General features: G+C 35.5%; 1 protein-coding gene across 1 annotated transcript in view; it reads left to right on the top strand.

Annotated features, from left to right (window-relative positions):
* The window catches only part of MMP16 (matrix metallopeptidase 16), a 278,364-nt gene that overhangs the window by 223,328 nt on the left and 33,857 nt on the right, over positions 1 to 21,179 (top strand). Inside the window, exon 7 of the mRNA XM_077771266.1 lies at positions 20,888 to 21,026. Coding sequence (XP_077627392.1) covers positions 20,888 to 21,026 — 139 coding nt within the window. The remainder of the gene's footprint in view (positions 1 to 20,887; positions 21,027 to 21,179) is intronic.

Below are 21,179 nucleotides of genomic sequence, written 5' to 3'. Positions count from 1 at the left end.
GCTACATCAGTAAAACCAATCAGGTGATTTAGGGTGGGTTTTGTGGTATCAGTTGACCCAGATACTGAATCCAGCCATGTGGACAATCAATCAGTCAGACATGCCTGCAAAATAAGGCACTGACAAAAACTCTAGACCTGAAGCTTAGATGCCCTTCCCTGTTTAGCAGTACCCCAGGGATGTCCTCACACACTGATATTAGGATGGTGAAGCATCCTTAGGACAATAGAAGCTTCTCAATTGCTACTTTATGAATCAGTTCCTTAGAACTGAAACCTTGAAGTATACTAGTTTCCAGTGAGAGGAGGGGGGTCTTGTTTTGTTTTGTTTTGTTTTGAGTCTTCAAATCTTAGAATGTTTTTGGGAACCCCTAAACTTGCAGTTGATGTGAGAAGTGAGGGTGGTCCTGTGAGGATTCTTCCCTCTAACGTTAGAGTTGGCCACCACCTCCTTGCATTTGGGGTCGAAAGTCTTGGCAATCTGGAGGACTATGCTCTTAATTTCACAGTTAAGCTAATTCAGGGATGTGACAATATTCAAATCCCCATAATTTCTTAAATTCAGTGACAGCTCTACATTCTTCAGTTTAAATTCATTTTTTGGAAAATGACATAGCTTGTAACGTATGATTACATTTTTCTTTTCTATTAGCTATGCTTCCTTGAATCTGAACATAGCTTTGTAATTCTTTAACAAACTGGTTTGGAGATTTCCTTATGATGAATTTTCATTTTCAGATTAGAAAGATGGGGAGTTCTCATGTTCCAAACCGCAGCCTTTTTCTCTTCCTACAGTTTGAATAGAATGTTTGAGTAGCATGAATCATAAATAGAAGCAATCTTTGGCAACTTATTTACTAAGAATAAATATAGATCATATTCTGATTTAACTTAAAAATAAATTATTGTTCTTCCTTTCAAATAGTAAACAGTTTCAACTACAATCATAAAACATTGTCCCCATTATGGTATATCGAAACTCATATTAAAACTTAAGAAAAGTTAAAAGAGCTGATTTTCCAGTAGAGATCACTAAGATGGCTGTGGCAGGTGACCACAAATATTTAAAACACTGCAGTATGAAGTGCAAAACACTATTTTGTGTGTGTGAAGAGGTAGAAGTAGCACAAGCACTGGGACAGCGTATTTTGCCTCAGCAATATCTTATCTCACACTGACATTCTCACTGCTCAGGGCATATGCTCAAATATCAGAGACCAAGGTAAGACTGCTTTACTGAACCTAATAAATATGATCACTTTCGGTCTTTTCAGTGTTAGAAATGATAAAATATTAGGATATTTTCTCATGTTTCTAATGATGAATGAGTCTGGGATATTAAAAAAATTAAGACAAATACACTCACATAACTCCATATTTAGATGATGCTTGCTACGGGAGGGTGTGACTTTCATGTAAGGATTGAATAGGATATGAATTCCATCAGCCTTCACATTGCCTGCTGGGAAGGCTTCTAATCAATCTTCTTGACAGGGGCTATCTCTGGACATAACACTTAGTCCAGCAGTAAATTATATACCGAAGGCCTCAGACAAGACCAAGAACTTAAGTTCCTTGTTTTTTAAACTAGTTCTATTTATCTTGTTTATTTTTAAAATACCAAAAGATAACAAAAGCACTGATCCTTTGAAGAAACAAGAAAGCAGAAAATAAAATTCTCACTTTGGATCAAAATGCCATATTAATGACATTTGCATTTGAAATAAAGACACCGAAGTATTGATTTCATTTTAGTATGGTGTGGCCAAATATGACTTTTTTTTTTTTTACAGTTTTTTATTAGTAATTCAGTGAATTAAACTTTTCTTCCATAATACCTCTATGGGATCTAAGGAAATAACCCATAATAAAATTCAGTATTGCTTCATTGAAGCTTATAAATAGTCCCAATAAACCAAAGTTAAAAGTCTCTAAAATGTCTCATGTCAGTTCATATCAGGCTCTCTGCCACATAAATTTGTTCCAAACTCATGAAAATTTGATTTTTCAAGCTGTCTGAATCTTAAAATGGTGAATAAGAGATTATAGACATATACAATGTATATTCTACAACAATGTGAATAAACGGTATTTTGACTATTTTGTCCTTTAATCTTGCTTCAGGAATAGCATCATTTTCTGTTTCAAAACTTCATGAGGTTCAAATAGTAAGAAGTTGCTGTATTCTTAAAGTTTAACAAGTTACAGTTGGCTTTTTTTTATACCACTCTCTTATTTACTGCTCTATTCTCAATGCCTAGCAAAGCACCAAGCTTTTGGAGGTGAAATATAGGTCATTATTAAATGAATGAATACTTGATAACCAGTGATTTGAAAAGTCTAATGAATGCTCACCTAATAATTTGACAATGTTATTCAAGAAGATACTTTCAGAACACCCTTATCTTTTCATAGAATCATTACATAATCAGGAAAAGATTCATGTTTAAGGGTTATACTCAGTTTGAAGTGTGTTTCATGAGAGCAGAAAATCATTTTAGACAATATTCACTAATTTATCAGGAGGAATTTTTGTTGCTATTCATCTTTTAGATATTTGTAAATAGGATAGCTACTCCTATGAATTTTCATATAAGTTTAACAGAATTGGAAACATGTCAATAATCCCCATTTCCCCTACAACTTTATGTCTAAAGTGAAAGAGGAACTGAAGGTGTGTATGGCATTTCCTTAAGGGTAAATGATTTGCCCTGATGTACAGAAGACCAAAGCCAGAGCCTGGGATCAAAGCCAGTCTTAGTCTGTACTCCCTACTGTGCTATTTGGCTTTGTTTCCAGTGGCAAAAGGAGAAAAAAAAAATCCTCTGGACATTTCAGACTATCTGTAATTGTAATAATTACAATAAACTTCCAAAAGATTTAGGGCAATTTTCAAGGCAAAATTAATAGAGTTTTTTAAAATGCCTTTCAGCAAATTGTTGCCTTCTTTTCCACTACACCACTAGCTATTGCCAGTAGTAAAATATTAACAGACTGTAAAATCTGTGAAGCTCTGCCTTTTAGTTTGTACCTAATCAACTCTCTCTATAATTTTGTAACCATGTGGCCCACCCTGAATTACAGTTGCAAGCTACATGCATTAATGATATGGAAACTACAGGAATGAAATAAGCCTTTGAAAGTGGTTAGGAAGGCCAAAGAAAGAAAACTGAAATCCTTTTGACAAGCAGTTTCTGAAGCTGCTGACATTCCTTTAAAGGCCTCTTTCATGTTGGCACACATGCATAGCACACCAAGTAAAACCTATTAACTGCCGCTCCGGTACAAGGAACTAATAGTTTTCCATGAGACCTGGAAGGAAAATGGACAAACTTTCCTACTGCTGACCTTTCAGTTTGAAATTATGTTTTTGAAGTGTTGGATAAGGGAAGGAAAGACATAACTTCTTTTGGAATGAGTTGCTTGGTCAATCTCTACCTCTTTCTTTTCCTTGAGATCTGTGTATTGCAATGTCATAAATATTTTATAAATTACAAAGATAAAGAGACATTGTGAACCCTGGGTCCATGCTACATAAACTGAAGAATCGTCAGACCATAGCAAGAGGGGAAAATGTACTATTTCTTTTGGTTACCTCATGTTTTACAATTTTGGTCAATAAAAATTTTTGAAAATAAAGCAATAAACTCTCTCACTTGGCATTAAAAATAATGCTAATGTGAAGTAAAAAATTAGTTAACAATATCATTATCTGATACTTTTCACTCTTCTAATTGCTAACAATAAGTCTCTGATAATTATAATTTCTTATAAATTAGTCTACAAATTAATAATAGCACAAAAGTAATCTTTGTAAATCATTTTGGTAGTAATAATATTTGTCAATAGATTCTGTGGTTTTCTTGCATGTATTTGTTATTTGCAAGGATTCTGTTTGGTTATGTAGAGGAAACCAACACAGAATAGTTATTGTAGAGCTAAAGCATGTTTGGGGAAAGAAATGAATGTAATTACCCTACATTAAAAATATACTATAGTGCTGCCCCAAGAACCCACAATATATGGTTATGTTGTACATGAAATAAAGAGCTCTTTCTGCTTTTCCAGTAACCTACTCTGCTCTGGTCTAGGCCCAAGACAGACCCACCTTATGCTAAATAAATGTTATGGTACTTCATATTAAAAGTGAGAATTCAATGTGGGTTTTGGGCAGAGACTGATACAGCATGTACAGATGGTTTTCTTAAAGGTCTTTAATTATGCATTTCAAACATGAAACATATAACATCATTCAAATTGCTAGTATATACATGAAAATAAAAGGGGAAAACACTGGTAAAGTTTGCATTTTGTGTTCAACTGTCACCCAGACGCTCCTGAAACAAGGTATAAACCTTAAGCATCTGTAATCTGCCTCTCTGCGTAAGACCTAAAATGATGTCACTTCTGCTTTTAAAAATGCTATTTGGGAGTTATTTTAAACATCAGCAAATATTTGTGTTATTTTTTTAATTTTTTAAAAACTTTTATATTAAATTCCATTTGTAAAAAATGAAAAGAACAACCACAATCTGGATGGAGAAGAAAATTAAGGTGGTATAAATAAGAATTGTATGGCACTTTGAAATGCTAAAAATGTCTAGAATGGAGGCCAACTGTTTATTCAATGGTGAAAGTCACTGTGTTTCAAGGTCAAGTCCTTGGGTTCACGGGCAGGCTGCCTCAGTGGTTCAGGCTCTCAAGTTAACAAATTAAAGTCACAAAAGACTGGCTGATGCATGAGCTAAAGTGACAACTTATGAATTTACAATGATAATTATTATTATCATGAAGAAAAATATGAATTATTTATGCTCAAGAAAATTTTGCCTTATAAGCCGTATTATAATCAGAAGGCTATTTTTGAAGCAGTTAGACAATTAGAACGATGTCCCTGGAACCATCATTTTTAGATAGCCTGATACTCCTGGTGTTACTGCTAGCACATAGTTGAAATTGTACACAGTCACATCTGTTAAGTTTTCCAGACATATATCCTCTAGTATTGAGTCCCTCTCACCAATATCTACCTATTTGTAACCTCTTTTCTAGACAACGTATAGTCAAAATCACCCATTTTTATGACTTCCACTTATAGAGGATGTCTTTAGAACAGTTAGGACCTGAGACTTACATACCCTAGTCATTCTTCAATAGATTTGAATCCCAGGTTCCCCAAGAAATACCCTCCATCTCTCTTGAGTGGGTTATTGTTCTAGATGGCCAATCTTATCTATTACAGGCTAACTTCTTATTTAACTTTCAGAAAGGAAAATTTTGTGTATAAAATACGACTTTGAAGTTACTACATTTCAAATATAAAGTTTGGAAAATATTAATAACAAAGATTAAATTGGGAGAAAAGAGCAAATGTATTTTTATTTGAAAAAAATGCCTTTATATTTTACAGAAGCACATTTCCATCATGAATTACTTTAATTCTCATCTCTTGTCCAATGCATTCATTGATTTATTTGTGTGATAAATATTTATAAGCTCCTGTTCTTGCCCAGCAGCCCTCTAGGACCTGGGATACTGCAGTGAATGTCACAAAATCCTTCTCCAACAATGAGCTTTGTTTGAGTTGAGGCGAAGACAGTCAAAAGCAAATAAATATACATAAGTATAGAAGCAATCCATAAATTCAGTGGTGAAAATGAAACAGAGCACTATAGTAGACGTTAGGGATTGGGACAGGTGGGAAGGGGCCACTGTAGTTTGAAGCAACTTCTGAAGAAGTGATGTTTTCATTCAGGTTTAAACAGCAAGAGTAGCCAGCAGTGCAAAGATACAAGGAAATAACATTTCAGTTAGACCCACTGCTAAATAACAGTAAGGTTTTATTACTGAAAGCTGTAGTTATGGCCTCTCCACCTATGATACCACAATTCACATTTCAAGGGACTCTACCAGCAGAGCTGAAGAAACATTCCAAGTTCCTGATCAATAGTCATAGTGTTTCTGCTAGATTGGCTCTAGAAACAGTGGGGCCTTAGGATTATCTCGGTCAACATTTTCACATAGTCTTGAACCACTACTGCATTTAGGAATTTATTTTATTAGCAATACCGGAGCCTTAAAACAAGTCAGTATGGGGGGTGGGGGGGAATTACAACGTTCAAAATTACACCGTTCATAAAAGACTGAAGCAGCACTGTTCAATAAAACTTGTTACAAGGATGAAAATGCTTTATGTAGATGTGCTGTCCAGAACAGTAGCCACTAGTTACATGTTGCTGTTAGACATTTCAGATGTAACTAGTGCAACTGAGGAATTGATTGTTTAAATTATATTTAACTTAAGTGTAAATAGTAGCATGTAGCTAATGGCTACCATATTGACAAAGCAAGTCTAGAGAATTAATTTTAAATAATTTATCAGTGTTTGGGAACCATACAAATTAATTAATTCTTTAAAGTTCTGAAGCCACACTTTGGGAGTATAAGAGGTAAAAATGAAATATTTATATCTTAATTTATACTTTATTGGTTAAAAGCATATTGTAAACACAATGTTTATAATGAATTTAGTCATGTTGCTGCCACCACACCTTCCCATTTGTTTTTCCTTTGGCTCTGGCTGAACTAGAGTTTACTTGCCTTGACTTTGGAAGTAATGGTGCAATACTCTACATAGGGAAGAACTGAAGCAGAACAATGTACAAAGAGGTATTAAATTGAAAAGCATTAGTCTCTGATGNCTACATAGGGAAGAACTGAAGCAGAACAATGTACAAAGAGGTATTAAATTGAAAAGCATTAGTCTCTGTTCACCTGATATGTTTTGTGTTCACGGTCATAATTTCCACCATTTCTGAAGAGTAAGAAAAAAGCAGTGAAAGAATCTGATTATGGAAAAAAGTATCTGAAAGGATATTTTGAAGAAAGAGTAGGTATTACTATTGTACCCTCCCTCCAAAAAAAGAAAGAAAGGAGAAGAAAAACAAACGATGAACAAGAATGAATGAATGATAGAATAAAAATACTGCAAAGCAATAGATAATCTATATTATTTATTGGTCATTAGCAGTAGAATATATCTCATTTTTATCATACCAATGAATATTTTATTCACTTATGATTGTTAGGAATCTTAAAAAAAAACAACCCTGTAGAAATCAGCTATGAAACTAAAAGTAATAATGTTCAAAAAAAAGAAAGAAAGAAAAGAAAGTAATAATGTTTACTGAGCCCCAAAATGAAGTCACTGTAAGTGATAATGCATTTTGGAAGATTAATAGAAAAGAAGAGGAAAACCTTTCTCACTTCCAAGATTTTCCAGAAACAATATAGATTATGTTTGTTCTTCTAGCTTGGCAGATTGAACTCAAATATACGTGCTTGAGGATGGTGTTTGGTAGTCACATTAGTTTTGTATAAACTAGATCACATGAAACCTATTCAAACCACCAAAGCTGGTAATGATTAAAATATTACCCAAAGCCATCTTTTTATTTTTTCCAGTTGTCAACTTTGGCTTTGGAAATGAATGAATCAATGCATATTTTTTAAAGTTCCATAAAAATATATCATGTGAACACATTTTCAGTATAATGGGAATATACAATAATTTTAATTATCAAAAAATTGATAATTTCTACTAATGAGCTTGAAGACTAAAAGATACGTGAGCTGGACCATACATATATCACCAACTCTCTTGCTTAATGTGTAAGATAACTCACTAACTCAGTTTCCATTTCAGAAAATAATGGTCTAAGTATTGCCTGACGCAAAAAAATCTGAGGCACAAATATCTAACATTTAGAAACACTATATCAATAATAATGGTTTTATATTGTTTTTATTTAATTTTGGATAGAATATTTATAAAATTAAAGTAAAATGATTCTTTTCTTTAACATCATTCATTTTAATATTAACCCTTTTAGTTCATTTAAAATGGTATTTTCTTCACACAATAATCAATAACTAAATTTTCAGGAATAGATATGTGGCATAAAGTGAGATTCATCCATCCATATTCATTATGTCTGTAAAACTAATTACAATCGCAAATTCTTTTTTAACCACACAATAAAATTCAAGAAAAGTTGAAAAGCTCTGAAATCTTGCAGAAAAGACAAATAGGACTTTATTTCGGTCTTCATATATAAGCATAAGACAGAAAAAAATAAATTGCTCAGCTAAATAATCAGGTTGCTCAACTAAACAGGTGTTTGTCTCCTCACCTCCATGTGAATTTGAATCCTCATGAAGAAATACAGCAAGGTTACATAGTCTTAATTATACTTGAACTTTCATCAATATCCCCTAACAGACAGAATTTAAATGGGCATAGCATAAATGAGCATTTGAAATACAGGCTATAATGAGCAGGGAGGAATTTTTTCACATACTTAAGTATTTTACATAAACTCATCTTCTCCTTTTTGACACTTTTATTTTTATCACTCTTTAACACCTAATTTACTTATTTATTATCTGCAGTATTGTTTTGTTCACTTGATAATACTCACTCAAGAATGTGTGTTTCCTTATTTAACAATTACTACCTCACCTATCTCAAATTCCTTCTTTTCTCCTGGCACTCCCAAAGTGCTTCCCTCTTGACATATCTAATGCTTTCTTTTCTCACCCTCCCCAGCTGAAGCACAATCTCCGTCAGACCCTTCTAATTCTACATTTCTTTTCACTTCATTTCCTCCTTATTTTATTCCATCATTTCTATGCCTGCCTTCTTATATATTCTATTTTATTAATTTGGCTTTCGATGCCCCATCAAGCTGCTATGTTTTCATATTGCATTCCGTGCAGTTGATTCTAGAATTGCCACTCTTTCCTTTGTTACCTTTCTACCCCTCCTAGAGCACCTGTCTCCATCATGTGCCACTTAACACTTCGGGTGTTCAAACTTCATTTCCTCTTCTCCCCAAAAGATATGTCTTCTCTTGCCCATCATCACTATTAACCTCTCCCCAAAAGGCATGTCCTGTTCTGCGCATCCTCACACTTAGCCTGATGAGACATAGATTATTTCATACTCTCCTTTGGTATGATGTGTGCTAACTTCCTTTTATATAAAACCCCTAAAGTTTTCCTATGAAAACCCAGTCAACACATCCTTCTTCACTGTCAGAAGCTTATGAAATTCCTCTCAATTTACAAATCTTCCAGCCAAGTGAGAGACATTCTGTCTCTTTTATGCAAAAATATTACCATGTTAAACTTCTTTACTTTGTCAAAACATCAAATCTTATATACTATCTTTATTTAATCTGCTGTCATTAGACTCCTTATTGCTTAGAATGATTTTCTTTTTTTAATATTTTGAGTGCACTTTCTTTTTTTTTTAATTTTTAAAGTTTATTTATTTTTGAGAGAGAGACAGAGTGTGAGTGGGGCAGAGAGAGGGAGACGCAGAATCTGAAGCAGGCTCCAGGCTCCAAGCTATCAGCCCAGAGCCTGATGCTGGGCTTGAACCCGCAAACCATGAGATCATGACCTGAGCCAAAGCCAGTTGCTTAACTGACTGAGCCACCCAGGCATCCCTAGAATAATTTTCAAAAATTATTTGGCCTCAGTAGTTGTTCAAGGCTCCATTATTTGGCTGAATGATTTGGAATGTTATTCACTTATTTTTATTTTGGAGAATTTTTTCCTTTTTTTTCCTCAATGGTAAGCAAATAGTGCTTATTCATATTTGTTTCACTTCATAGAAATGAACCAGTAGCATAGTGCTCTGCATTTGTTAATGATTGTGATAATCTGACTTCCCCGAGGACTGCCTGAGAAGTCCATCACTATTTTATGGCACATCTGGTTGTTTGTTGAGGATTTCCTTTGAGTTTAAGGAAGGGGGGTTACCTTTTGACCTTTGTTCTTAAGTAAATAAACCACATCAGAACATTGGCAGCAGAAGGAATGTTTTCAGGAGCATATTAGCATAAAGCAATTAGCCAATGGTAATGAGGATTAGACTCTCCTGTTATGGCAACAACTGGTCCTGAACCCTGAAACAAAGTCACTTAGGAATCTTTCAGGGTTTTTTGCTCTGTAATTTCTTGGGAATTCTCTGCCCAATCTACCCTTATCTCTTAGGAGCAAACCTCTAATTCCATGTAGGCCTTTAACATGTAATTTGTTGACAACCTACTTTGTGTCCCTTTGAAAGGAGAAAGAAGTTTCCCTCTGGCACATTCCGCTGAGTATCAGCTGGCCTTCCTCTGCACCCTCTCCAGCCCCCCAACCACCAATCCCCTGAGCCACACACCCCAAGCCTCTGCACTTGCTCAGAGGTTTTTAGTGGAGTCTGTTGATGGCTCTTTGCTTCTGCCCAATGCATTATTCTTATTGCTGGTTGTCTGCTAACCCACATTCTTTAAGCTCAGTGAGTTTCCTTTTGTGCTTGAAGAAGAAGCCAAAAATAATAATACTCCGTAGCACTAGCTCAACCCTTTGATTATACCTATGTGATACCATGAAACATCTCTTTCCTACCCTCCATGGCATGGCCATGTCCTGGCATACTGACCACCCCTGCTCTACAAGATGCAATGGGAATAAACAGAAAGGTTACCTAAAGGGCAGCACTAGTCCTAGGAGAATAGAGGCTTTGTTTTAAGTAAATATCCCCTAAGGTAGTAAAGCCTGAATTAAGTCTAAAAAAAAAAAGAGGGAGAGAGAAAGCAAAGAATGATAATGATACTCATGGGAAAGAGGGTAACACCTAGAAACGGGCTGGCAAATGGATAATTTCCATGCAATAATCTCAGTATGCTAGTAGATGTGCGGTGCTTAGAAGGGCAGTAAAGAGGGCCTGAAAAAGCCTTTCCGTCGGGAAGCTTAAGCTAAATATTGACCATCCAGTCCCCCTGCATCCAGACTGAGGAAAAGATGTGCCAATATGTCTTCTGCCTTTCACTGCCTGTTTTTCTCTATCTTTGAAAACGTATTCAAACCTCATGCTGGCCACTGATCCTGGTCTCAGGAGTACAGTGTTTGAATAAGATAGATGAGGTACATACTCTGATGAGAGACAAGTGAGCAAATAAAGATGATTTCAGAGAACAATAGGTATTGTGAAGCAAATGAAACGTGACGAGTTGAAAGAAAAAGATTGAGGAAAGACCACTTTAGACTGGGTAGTTGAAAACTAAATTGAATACACTGCCCTGTGTACCTTGAGTAAAAATAGCCATATACTTTATTCAACAGAAACATAGTTTTTATTGTAAATAACATATCTTTCTTCAGGTCAAAGCTAAAGTGATGGTAATTCTTGATAGGTGTGCTAATGACAGAGCTGTTTTCCTGCTCATTATATTCACTAAATGGTGGTTTCCATTTCATAGAGGCAGCACTAACTGCATTTCACAGTCTTTTGAAATTAGTTGTTTGCCTCTGCTCCCCTCTAGACTGAATGTACATTCTTAAAGAGTTCATATTTTTGGATCTAAAACTGCTAGTGCAGTGGGAGGAATGAAACCTTTTCTATTTTTCGACGCTTAATTATATGATATGTGAACTGAAATTTAGATGTCTCTGCCAATATTCATGATCCTTGGATCCCAAAGGAAGTGGTGGGGGGTGGGCGGAGAAGTAAAAGGTCGAAGGACTGTGTGGTGCAACTACACATGGAATTTGAGGCTCCTTACCTTAAATGCAGTGTACTGATGAAGCATTTTTTAGTACATTGTTCTTTTCTGCATCATAACCATCACAAAGTGGTTTTTGAACAAGAGTAAAGGCAAGAAGAAACAAGAGAAAAATTGTAAGGAACTAAAAAGAAAATAGAGTTGTTATACCCAGATCGCAGAATCCTCACTGACCGGAGACCACCAGGCAGACCGAGTCACGCATGCAAAGGCAAAGGGCTTTATTACGGGCTTAAGCTCGGGCTCACAGACTTCACCAGCGTATGGGTCCATGCTGAGAGCCTCGAACAAGGGCAGAGTAGGGTTTTTATGGGGTTCGTGACGGGGGAGTTACAGAAGTTGTGACATGGGAACAGTGATCCAATCATAATTATACAACATCATTGACAGCGGGTTTAACCATACACATTGTCTAGAGTATTCGTTACTTTTGGTGGGATCCAATTACAACGTTTAGAGTACCTTTAAATTTGACCAATCACAGAGCGAGCCTAGGGTCTTGTTCGGCAACTAACTGGTTAACTTTAACATTAGGTAACAGGGTCCTATCTATAGTTTCTATCTCCAGGCCTCTCCCTTAACAATGTGGAGGGTGGTCGCTGGCCTTTCTTGATTGGGTGTTGCAAGGGTTATTACTCCTGCCTTGGGCAATGTGTAGTTTCGGGAAAGACGAAACTCGGGCCTTCTAGTTTAGAGGGGAAACTTAAAGCCTGTCATGGAATCAGTTTGGTTTAGACGTTTAGACTTGTGGCCTTACAGAGTCAACATACACACACACACCTTTCTCTTTCTCCTCAGATCTTTCTGTCCTAGGACCAAACCACATTGTGGTATACAAATACTTCTTTGCCATTCATCATTCACATATATAAATGGATTAAAAACCATAAACATATATGTTATTATATGTTCTAGTATGCATGGATAATTATGCATTTTTAAGTTTTAAACATTAGTATTCTTTATGTCAGGAGTTAAGAAATACTAAGTAACAAGAGAGTGACCCCTAGCTGACATATCACTTCACCTTTAGGTGTCCAGATTTTTCAATATAAATTCATCTAAAAACAAAGGATTTTTTTAACATTTGGCAACTATAAAAGATATTGTCTACATTTAGCACAAATAGTAAACAAAATGTTATGCAAATACCATATCTCCTTTCCTTTGAAACACGAATATATTTTATTTATTATAAAATAGTTTACATTTCTAAATCCAGATTCTTCCTTGAAAATAGTCAAAGACATTAAGGAATATTCCAGAACTGTGAATTTTGAAAAGATGTAGAAGAGTCACCTGTTTATATGTTACTTCCTTCCCCTATTATAGTGAGTCTGTATTTTGAACATTTTTCAAAAATGCAGACACTATCCAAAATAATTTGACCCATAGAGGTGAAAGAATTTTCCTTTTTTCCCTATAGGTTCTTTGGCTGGTCTGACAATTAAATTGACATAAGACAGATTAGGAGAAGAAAAGCAAATCTAATTCTATATGTTTAGAGCTCCATGAAAATAAGAGACCTCCTGAAAGGGGAAGAGTGACATTCACAGAACATAAGAAAAGCAGATATTTGGTAATTAGATGTTTGCCCTGCCATATGTATGGGTTGTTCAGATAAAAAGTTATCTCTGGTAATATCTATCTTAATTCTTTTAGGTAGTTAAGGGAGAGGTAAGTTTTTGTCTTGAATCTGCCTGGTCTTGATTGCCTTCAGCTCAAAATACACACACGTCAAAATGGCACGTTTGGGGATGGCATATTCTGCCCCACTTCTGACCTGTCAAGATGTAGTGTTGCATTATTTCTCCCAGAATCACATCTGGTTCATTTTTGCCTGATGATCCCTGAAACTTGTGCTTGCAAAATCATTGCAGAAATTCACAACTGTCTTAGTGAGAAAGTGTATTTTAGTGGTTGCTTTGAACAGGTTTTCTCCTAAGGTTTATATACCAAAAGCTGGTTGTGTCAGCTCTGGTGATAAGATAATGAAAGCTTCCCAGAATGGCATTGTCTTTGCCAGATATATCTATTAAGCATCCTTTAGATTTTTTTCCTCCAAGTTATAATTTTACTTTTTCTTTCCCAATGTTGAAAAAGAAATATAGCTAGTTAAATGTAAATGGCCTTGTTCTCTTTCTTTAAATGCTACAATATGTTTTACAATTCTCAATACAGGCAGTAAATTTGAATACAATAGTTTAGTGTGAAATCAAATTAATGACTTTATAATATATGTGTATGGTTTTACAAGGTGAGATTTTTATATTTCTAGTTCACATATGTTACTGTTGAATGGAGCATGAATTACACTTAATTGAATGGCACAGAACATAGTTTTGTTTCTTTTTTAAAGAATAAACATGTTGGTTGCAGCATTATTTATAGTAACAAATTTAAATGGGTAGAATGGAGGCTTACTAATCTTACATTTGCTAGCCAGAATACCATTTAGCCATCACAAATACTTATGAAGATAATATAACAATATTTTATCGTAAGGGAATTGCCTATGTATTTTCGGGTTTTTAAAATCAGTGTATATTTTAAACTTTTTATTATGAAAAATTTCAAAAACGCAGAAAAGTTGGAAGAATGAATACATGCACACTTAACATCTAGATTAAACAACTGTTGGTGTTTGCCTGTATTTTCTGTGTGTGTGTGTGTGTGCGTGTGTGTTTGTGTGTGTGTGTGTGTGTGTGTTCAATGCAACATGAATGCTCAAACTTTTGGTTAAACATTTTAATGAGAGTTGTTGCTATCATCAAACCTCATCTTTAAATAGAGTGGTTTAAACTTTAAAGTTTGGGTGGTTCAGTCAGTTGAGTGTCTGATTCAGCTCATGTTAAGGTCTCATGGTTCTTGAGTTCAAGCCCTGCATCAGGCCCTCTGCTGTCAGTAGGGAGCCAGCTCTGGATCCTCAATCTCTCTCTCTCTCTCTCTCTCTCTCTACACCTGTCTTTCCTTCTCAAAAATAAATAAACATTTAAAAAATATATAGGATCTAGAGATTACTCATGCATTGCATTTGGTTGTTACGTCTATTTCTATCTTTAGCTGATAATTCTCCCCACCCTTTTCCCATGAATTTTTTTTTCTTGCTGAGACCAGGCCAGTTGTCTTACAAACATGCCACTTTTTGGAATGTGCTTGATTGCTTCTTTTAAGTGTCATTTAACTTATTCCCTTCTTCCTATATACTGGAAGAATGTAGGCGTAAAGGCTCAATTACATTCTAGTTTAAACATGTTTGCTTTCTGTTTGTACTTCATAAACCATTCTGTGCCTTTGGATGGCTCGCTACTCTGTTGTGCATCACATTAGGGGACACATAGTATAAAGTTGTCATTATGACTGATACAAATCTTGATAACTTGGCTAAGGTGGCAACTACCATATCTCTGCATTGTAATGGTGCACTTTCAAAGTTAAAATAAGCACAAATACACACATGTACACACGAGTGCATGTGAAATTTTGATGATGTTGGTGGATTGTATCAATCTCAGTTTCCTAGTTTTGATGTAATGTAAGAGCTATCATTGGGGAAGGTTAGGGAAGAGTATAAGAAATCTGTTATTTGTTATAGCTCTAATGTGAATCTTATTACTTCAATATAATAAGTTATTTTTTTTAAAAAGCAGCTAATTTATAGGCTGATATTTAGTAATATACATTGCTAACAATGAATAAATAAACTTAATAATTGATATTTATCATTATAAATTTTTTATTCTAATAGGTTTGGTAACTATGTATGAGCTTGGTCAATCATATGGCATTATTAAACATGTTTAAATATTAAATTTTATTAGAAATTCTGATCATTTGCTTTTACTGTGTGCTTTTGAAGTACATCTAAGGCAATGAGTCAGTTGAATGGGGAAAGTGTTAGTTAACTATTCAATAGTACCTGTAACAAAGCATACTTTTCCTTTGTGTAACATCAGCATTGACATCAATTATCTTATCCTCAAATTTCCCTTTCATTCCCCTTACCCCTTCAAAAAAGCCATGGCTTGGAATGGTAAATATTTGGATGTCTGCCTAAGGCTCAGAGCTCATTGCTGGCTCCTTCTTGCCCAGATGTCCATAATTACCTATGCACTGGTCCCTCCCAACTTCCAGTCCCGTGAGACAAGTTGGTAAGGGTGGGTGCAGGATGGACAGCACTCAGCTGGTGTTTCACACATCTCATTCTGCTTTGAGAAGCAGTAGAAGGAAATACAGGCCTACCACAGAGCAGAAGGGCACCATTTCTTCCTCTGCCCTTTAAGTATTATGTAAATTGCCTTTTTCATATTTTTGCCATGACTTTGTCTCTCATTCGCTATTATTACATGTCTGATTTTTTTTTCCATAGGAGCCAGGTTAATTTTGGAGATCAGCTTTCCCAGACACTCTCTAGGCCACATACCGAGTTCTCAGAAACAGTACACAATTGCTTGTAAACAAATAGACATAACGTGTTTCTCTGTTTTTTCCCATAGCTGATGAGTTTCCATGGTACGAATGTAATTTTAATAAACTGTCTGATACTCCTATTAAGAAGTTACCTTGGTTTGAACATCTCAGAAATATGTTATTCATCCTATGATGCTTTGATGAAAAACTACAGGAATTTGCTCACTGAGCATGTGTGTAGGTCTCCTACCATATGCCAGACATCGTTCCCAAAGCTGATCATTCAATGTTAAGAAAACATACTTTCTACAGGCATATAGCACAGTGGAGCAGGGGGAAGCATGTATCCCTTTAAAAATGATAATACAGTAACAGATTGTCTAAGTGTTATGAAGTGAAATTAGAGACTACTATGAAACAGTATAACAGGGTCACCTGAATTCAGTTAGCAGTCAGGTAAGGCCTTTTTGTGCAAAGGAAATTTCAGCTGAAAATGAATAGATGATTCATACTTAATCAGATGAAGAGTGTGAGGAAGGGGAAGAACATTCAAGGTGGAGCCAACTGCATAGGAGAAGTCTTAAGGAAGAAAAGAACCTTACTCTATCAGAAACTGAAAGGATGCCAGTGTCACTAAAACGTCACGAGCACAAAGGGACCTGCCATGGATGTGCATGGGCTGGAGGCAGGGACCAAGTCTGAATTCCATTTTGGATGCAGGAGGAGACAGATCGGGAGCTTTGAGTTGGCATGGCAGTCATCTTGGTGAAATACAGTGGCAGCTCGGAGTAGGATGGTGACAGCGATGATGGCAAGGAAACAAGAGGTTTGAGATGCTATTTCAGAGGTGAGGAAGGCTGGAGGAAGCCCACAGTGGCAGGCGAAGGCTGAGGAACAAGTGATGCCTTCTGGAAATGTTCAGTTTAGACATGCAAGGCATTCATAGATTTACATCAAGTTGTTGATTAAATAACGAGTCTATATATCAGAAGAGAGGTAAAAGTAGATCAGGTCTACTAATTGGTTTCTAAAAAGAGGTCTGAAAATAGCACCCTCTACTGAGAGTAGACCCATAACATATCTTCATATTCAGACAGCAGGAGGATACTTTTTCTTCATAGCTGTCAGCAAACAATATGCCTGTATTAAGATAGGATTTTAGGGCCACCTGGGTGGCTCAGTGGGTTAAGCGTCTGTCTAACTCTTGATTTTGGCTCAGATCTCACAGTTCATTAGATCAAGCCTTGCGTCAGGCTCTGTGCTCTTTCTCTCACTCTCTCTGTCCCTCTCTCTCAAAATAAATAAACATTTTAAAAAACAAAAACAGAATTTTAAAGGGAATTTTTTAAAAAAGCAAACCCAGTTTCTCATGTGTGTTATTGCTTCGTGGTGTATAGCCTGCAGTACTCTGTGTATTATCTTTGTGAACAAGAGGGTCTGCCTGGGTCTCATACTACAAGGAACAAAAAGTCTCTGTAGACTTGTAGCTAAGGTGTAATATTGGTGTTTAAGTAGGAATTCCTCCTTGGTAATTTTTAAGCACATTTTTTTTTATAAGTTGACTTTGCAAATGTGCTAGTTTTGATTATTTTTAGGGTGTGCTTCCACCCCTTCCACCCCCTTTTATAAGGGCTGTAGCCAGAAAAAGCCCAGCGGCAAGATAGAGGCAACAGATTTAGAACTCGGTAATCCTTCTTTCTTTCCCTTTACACCAAAGACCAAAACAAAGCATACATTGTTTGGAAGGGTGAAACATTTTTTCCTGCGTGGTTCAAAGACCTTTGTATATTATACCTTTCTAAGTAATGGAATATATACTAAGCATCGGCCTATTCAAGTAGAACTTTGGTATTCTTCTGACACCTGCATGGCTTTTGACTTCTAAAAGGATAACTTACCTTTACTTGGTCCTTTCCTCCACAAATGTGTTTCCTTTCAAGACATATTTAGTAAACCTATACTATGTGGAAGGCATTTTTGTGGAAATGGGGAACCACACATGAACAAAGACAGATATTTTTACCATCATGGAGTTTATATTCTAGTGGAGAAAGAGTGAACAACAAATACAACATGTATTGTGCTAAAACAGTGAACGACATGGTGAAGGAAAATAAAGCCGGGGAGTGAAATCACATGTGGGTGGGTGGAGTGAGGGAATTCAGTTTTAGGTAGTGCAGTGAGAGGAGGTTTCACTTTGAAGGGAAATTTACATAAGACTTAAATACCATTTTAAATATCCTCTTTCTACAAATCGTTCACAAGCCCCATTTCTGCAATGGCAACCTATAATGACTATGACATGTTTACATCCTCTGTGACAGAATGCTTGCCAAATTATTTGTACCATTGCATTTTACTGCTCTGAGAAGACATGGATACGTGGAACAGAAGCACAATCTGAATATCTGCAATTTATATCACTCTCTGCCAAGGCTGCCGTCAATGAGTTGTTCTGAACTCACCTATGATTACATATTACCTTATGCATTTTTGCAAATTGACTATGCCTTACTTGTGGCAAATTTCTATTTTTCCCCATACTGGTGGCAAGCTGAGGCTATGTTCCTGTCTTCACACAGCAGCATATGTCTGTCCCAAAGAGCCATGGCCTTATCTCTGTATTGGGGAAATAGAAAAACGTGTCCTTCTCTGAGAAGAATTGGAATAGAGTTCAGGCTTTTTCACCTGATTTTTTTCCTGTCCTTCAGCTCCAAGAGCTTTTCATTTCATTATTCCATAAATAGTTATGGTCAGTTATTTCTTTATCAGAATCCAGTAGGTATTTAGCCATTTTATGTATTATTTTAGCATGTATATTACAATAATTTAAGGATATTTTATGTGGATATTGGCATAGTTTTAACACCTAGTTAAAAGGTCTTGTAGTTATATGAAAATGCTGGCTTTCTTTTACATTATCAGAATATCATCTGCTCACATACCATTAGCAGTAAGTTCTGGATTTTCATGCCCATGCATATGTTCCCGGATCAATCTTTTCATGACCTAACTTTGTATTTTAAAATCTGTTTAATGTATCTACTATCTGTGGATCAGGATATGTATTAATTCCAGCTACCTGGTACCATGAAAATTATCAAGAAGAGGGTAATGATATAGGAGGTTAATCTCTTCTATTAACCTCTTAAATGTAAGAGGTTAATCTCTTTCCTGTTGGTTAGGAAAGATGCATGGCTATTAATGCTAATATGGCTGAAGTCTGAAGAGAAATCGAAAAGCAGGAGCTAAAACTATAAACAGAATTGTAAAGGAAAGTAAGATAACTAGTTTCAACACAATTTTAACAATAGTAACAACCCATCTGCCAGGTCCTCAGAAAGTCTTTATATTTAAAACAGTAATTATACTATGACTCAGTTATTAGTTTGTAATAACCCAATGACTAGTGTCTTGACCAGGGCGACCATTATTAAGGGACAAAGAAGAATAGGATATGACCTTAGAGATGTTAATTAAGCTAGTTCCTTCTTTATTTATAAACTCCAAGTTTCATGGAGAAGACAGCCCAGGATAACTAGAATGAAGTACAACCACCCAAAGATTCCTAAGAAAATGTTTGTATTTGGATTGGTTTAGATGGGAAAAGGTTCATTTTTATCATACCACCTGAAATCCAAGAATCATCAGTTGATTGTGTGTGTGTTTGTGTGTGTGTGTGTGTGTGTGTGTGTGTATGAATGAATGACTACATGAATAACTGACAAATCCTAGAAAATCTAGTCAGGCTAAACTATTATTAGCCAAAAGGTTGGGAAAGCCCTATAATAAATCACTTATTAATATCTAACTGGAGGAAGGAGAGCAGAGAATAGTGAAATTAGAAGTATTTTTGTGAACACATATTTATCTAAGTAGCATAAATATATAATTTCCAACATGAAATGTTGTTTGTAAACACAAAGTTTGAAATAAAGTAAAACAGTATGTTTTAAAATATTAAAGTTTATATAGGTATATATACCTAGTTTTTCCAATATTAAAGCATTTTGTATAGTCTTATTCTGAGATTTTCAATTGAAAATAATTTAATATAATCAAATATAACATTTTTTGAAAGTTTTTTTGCCATTAGTAAGAATCTATGGCAAAATATATTGTGTGCAAGCTAATGATTAGTTCAACAACATTTTTAAATACTTGCTATGGGGTAAGTTATGTTTTTTCACTAGAGATAAGAGTAGACACTTATTATATAAAATGACCGATGCTTTGATTGAGTGAAGTCAGGATATTCACAATATCTAGGAGAGGCAGTTGACCCAGATTGGAATCATTGTGATGATTTTTTTAAAGATAGCTTTGTTCATTTAGGGTCACCATATAATTTATCATCCAAACCAGAACATATTTGAAGGTGAAAGAGGACTCTCCTTATAATTACATGAGGCAATGGGTATAATGGAGGCATACCAAGAAGGATGGCCTCTTTATTACATCCCCAAAATTTTAGCTGTGAGATCTTGTGTATGTCTATAAATGCATACATATCCATATGCTGCTCTCTTATTCAGGAAAACTGACTTACTTATTTCACAAATCTGGCAGGGACTTGTCTGTGCTACTTCTGGTTTTCCATCTATAAAACACTGGAGAAAATGTAAAATGCTAAGGTTAAATGTTCTTATGTTATCTTTTAATCACACTGTATGGATTAAAGATTGAGTGGTTAACTACAAAAACAACTGTGATCACTGTAAGCAAGTTAATTAGCTGTTTCTTTGCTTTGATGTGAGTGAAAATGACGCCAGTTTAGTTTTAGAAGTGTTACACCATTTAATGGTGAAATGCCGTGGAGGCCTGCATGTTTGTTGAGACATGCTTTTGCTTGGTTTGCAGGACCAGTGGTTTTGGCGAGTAAGAAACAACAGGGTGATGGATGGATACCCCATGCAAATTACTTACTTCTGGCGGGGCTTGCCTCCTAGCATTGATGCAGTTTATGAAAACAGTGATGGGAATTTTGTCTTCTTTAAAGGTAAGGAATGTTTTCCATGTCTTGCTTTGCTGTATTTTGGCCGTTTTGTCCAGGGCCCTACAGCACACATAGAAATGAGAAAGTAAAACTTGTTGAGTGAGGTTAGGTATCTTATTCATCTTCTGAAATGAATTTCATATATTGACTGGAAAT

The sequence above is a fragment of the Crocuta crocuta genome, unplaced genomic scaffold (assembly GCF_008692635.1).
Source record: "Crocuta crocuta isolate KB4526 unplaced genomic scaffold, BGI_CrCroc_1.0 scaffold235, whole genome shotgun sequence".
NCBI classification, from domain to species: domain Eukaryota; kingdom Metazoa; phylum Chordata; class Mammalia; order Carnivora; family Hyaenidae; genus Crocuta; species Crocuta crocuta.
The sequence above is the reverse complement of the archived record's forward strand: the minus strand, read 5'-3'. Positions and strand labels throughout refer to the sequence as shown.